At 38.9% G+C, this 3,172-nt stretch overlaps 1 protein-coding gene across 1 annotated transcript; it reads left to right on the top strand.

Annotated features, from left to right (window-relative positions):
• The first annotated feature begins 53 nt into the window (after positions 1–53).
• On the top strand, positions 54–2,767 carry LOC113358554. The gene has a single exon (XM_026602152.1). The coding sequence runs from the start codon at positions 922–924 to the stop codon at positions 2,227–2,229; it is 1,308 nt and encodes a 435-aa protein (XP_026457937.1). The 5' UTR covers positions 54–921; the 3' UTR covers positions 2,230–2,767.
• Positions 2,768–3,172: the final 405 nt, after the last annotated feature.

Here is a 3,172-nt window from a genome sequence, read left to right on the forward strand (position 1 = left end):
AAAAAAAAAAAAAAAAAAAAAATTCCCCAAATTATTATTACATAGAAAATAAAAATAGGAGAGAGAAAGTATTTGCAGCGATCGAGGGTTCAATCTAAATTCGACTCACACACAAGAGCGCCAGAAAATTATTTCAGAGAAGAAGAATAAGTTAAAACCCTAGAATCAGCTTAAAGAAGAAGAAGAGGAATTGGTTCTTTGATTTCGAAATTCTTAATTACTTGAACCAAGTTGTTGAGAAGAAGAAGCTTGAAATAAAAGGTTAGAGCTTTTGATTCAAATTTCTCCTGTTATTTTTTTTCTTTCTTTCTGGGAGCTCTAAATTGAATAAAGGTTGTAGCTTTAGAATCTGGGAGAAATTTTGGAAACTTGTTTCCAACTGGGAAGTTTTATAACTTTATATTTTTGAAGTAGAGAATTTGAACTTATATCTCTGCACGATCTGTATTGTATCAAAGTTGGTTTTGTGATTGGTACTTAAAGGAATCGGTTTTCGTTAAGTAAGACAATGAGGTTTTCTCAAGTTACTCGGTGGAAGTATTGGCGCTAATTTTTTTTTAGGGTTTGGATCGAAATTTGAAGTGCTGGGAGTGTTTGTATTGTAAGATCTCAGCTTAATTACACTAAGAATTGTGGGTCTTGGATTGTGAATTTAGGGGTTTTTGGATTGAAGATGATAATTGTGTCCACTGCATTGTCTAGCTTGATATTGGAGGAGAAATTAGGGCAATGTTTAGGTTTATGTAGTTATCGTGGTTGGAAACGTGGTAAACCCTAATTGTAAGAGTGATTTTCTGGTAAATTTCGGGTGTTTTCAGGGTTTGAAAAGATTAGTTTTTTGTTGTTGTTTGTTTGTTTAGTAAATTCTGTGGATGAATTTAAGTAATTTGGTGGATTTTTAGTAAAGCATTTTCTCAAGAAATGCAACCTTCGCAACAACAGCAGCAACCACCACCGCGGATTAATATTAGCGACTTGAAAGCTCAGTTAGTGAAGAAGCTTGGACCAGAACGGTCCAAGCGGTATTTTTACTATTTGAATAGATTATTGAGCCAGAAGTTGACTAAAGCTGAGTTTGATAAGTTATGCTTTTTGACCCTTGGAAGGGAAAATCTCCCGTTACATAATCAATTGATACGTTCAATATTGAGAAATGCTTGTCAAGCGAAAGTTCCACCACCTCCAGTTCGAGAGAAGGAAGCTCCAACAACTAAGTCGATAGTAAAGAAATCATCATCTTCACTTGAAAACGGGTATCAACAAAATGGACCTGCTGCTCCATCTCTCTCTCAGGGTCCTCCACTCTTTTGGTCCAATGGAGATGTTTTGCCGACCTCTCCTCGCAAAAGCAGGACTTTAGTTCGTGAAAGGAGGCCTAGAGATCGGGCTGCAGATCGCCCTAGCCCTCTAGGACCAAATGGGAAAACAGTAGATGGAATCGTGAAGGTTATTACAGAAAATGGGGATTTGAGTTCTCATGATTTGCAGAGGTCAATCCATCAAAATCATCAAGGAAATGCTGAGCACCCCGATATTGATCAAGATGCATCGCCTAGTAGATCCACAAAAAGACCTAGAACAAAGAAGTTGCCCGAGGATGATCTGGTTTCTGTACATATCAAAGGTTCTTCTGATGCAGTCCTTGTTGAAGACAGGGACAGCCTGGAGCAAACTGGAAATTCTAACTCAAGCACAAGAAGTACATTGTCTGCTCCTCTAGGAATACCATATTGCTCAGCAAGCATTGGTGGGGCCCGCAGGACCTTGCCTGCAGCAAGCAGTAGTTATTATACTAGCACTTGCGAGAGTGGTGGATTACCTGGTACAGACACACTGAGAAAACGTATGGAGCAGATCGCAGGAGCACATGGACTTGAAGGGATATCAACCGATTGTGCAAATTTGTTGAATAATGGGTTGGATACATATTTGAAACGATTAATTAGGTCTTGTGTTGAGCTAGTGGGAGCAAGATCTGGACATGAACCCACAAAGGTTCCTGTTTACAAGCAACAGCCGCACGGGAAGCTTATCAATGGCACTTGGGTCGGGCAGCAACTACAGATGCAAAGTGGCGTTATGCCCATGGAAGGGATGCAAGAATTCAGATCCCATAGTCCGATATCTCTACTTGATTTCAAGGTAGCAATGGAACTAAACCCACAACAGCTTGGGGAAGACTGGCCATCTCTGTTGGAAAAAATATGTTTGCAGTCATACGAAGAATAAAAGCATCTGAAGCGAAACTTTCGGTACTCTCAAGAGTCTTGTTGGCGTGTGGGGCCGCACTGGTTCAAAGGGCTTGAAATTGTGGATGGGCACAGACCATGTAATGACTTCTACAGCCACTGTAAACCACTTTATCTCCCTCAGCATAGATCTTCATCCTTTCCAATATGAAACGAGGGATCTGAGCAGGAAATCGCGGGATTCTCCTGGCTTTGGGCCCATGCAAAGAATACAGTTAACAGCAACCATTTAATGGGGAATTTGAAAAATTACCCCATGCTTTGGTCGCACTGTTGTATGTTTAGCATTTGTGTTGGTTCTCTCTCCCACCATCACCGCATATCTTGAGCTTTTCTGTAATTTACAGAGCTAATGAGGAAAATTAGAACAGTTTTGCAGGAATACAATGTGTAGCTTAAAGGTAAGAAAATTTCATGTAAGGAGCACAGAGTGGCGGTGTATGTACTATGAAATATGAAATTTTATTGAAGTCTTAATATTAACTGCAGCGTATCATTTCATGCTGTTCGTTTACATACTTTGGATGTTTTGTTTGAAAGGTTAACACAATCTCAGAGTTTAAACTCTGAATTATTAATTTTTTGATGTGCTCAGTCGTCACACAGTAATTCTGCTGCAGTCTGATCTAGTAGGGTTTTCCTCATTATTTGTTCTTCAATTTGTTTCACCAATTGAAGGATATACTTTGTTGTTGTTGTTTTTCTGCTTTTGAGATTATGGAAGTGCTTGTTCTTTGTTTCAGTTACTTTTTTACTCTTGCACATTAACTGTCCTGAGTTTTATATAGAAACTGTTCTTTGTCAGAACGGATAAGAAAAGACTGATTATGCTTCTATTCAGGCTAGTTTGGAACCATCAACTGAAGACAACATCTTGGAGATGTGTTATAGTTGCTGATTCTTTTAACCTCCTTTTTTCATTT

The sequence above is a fragment of the Papaver somniferum genome, chromosome 3, assembly GCF_003573695.1.
Source record: "Papaver somniferum cultivar HN1 chromosome 3, ASM357369v1, whole genome shotgun sequence".
Taxonomy (NCBI): domain Eukaryota; kingdom Viridiplantae; phylum Streptophyta; class Magnoliopsida; order Ranunculales; family Papaveraceae; genus Papaver; species Papaver somniferum.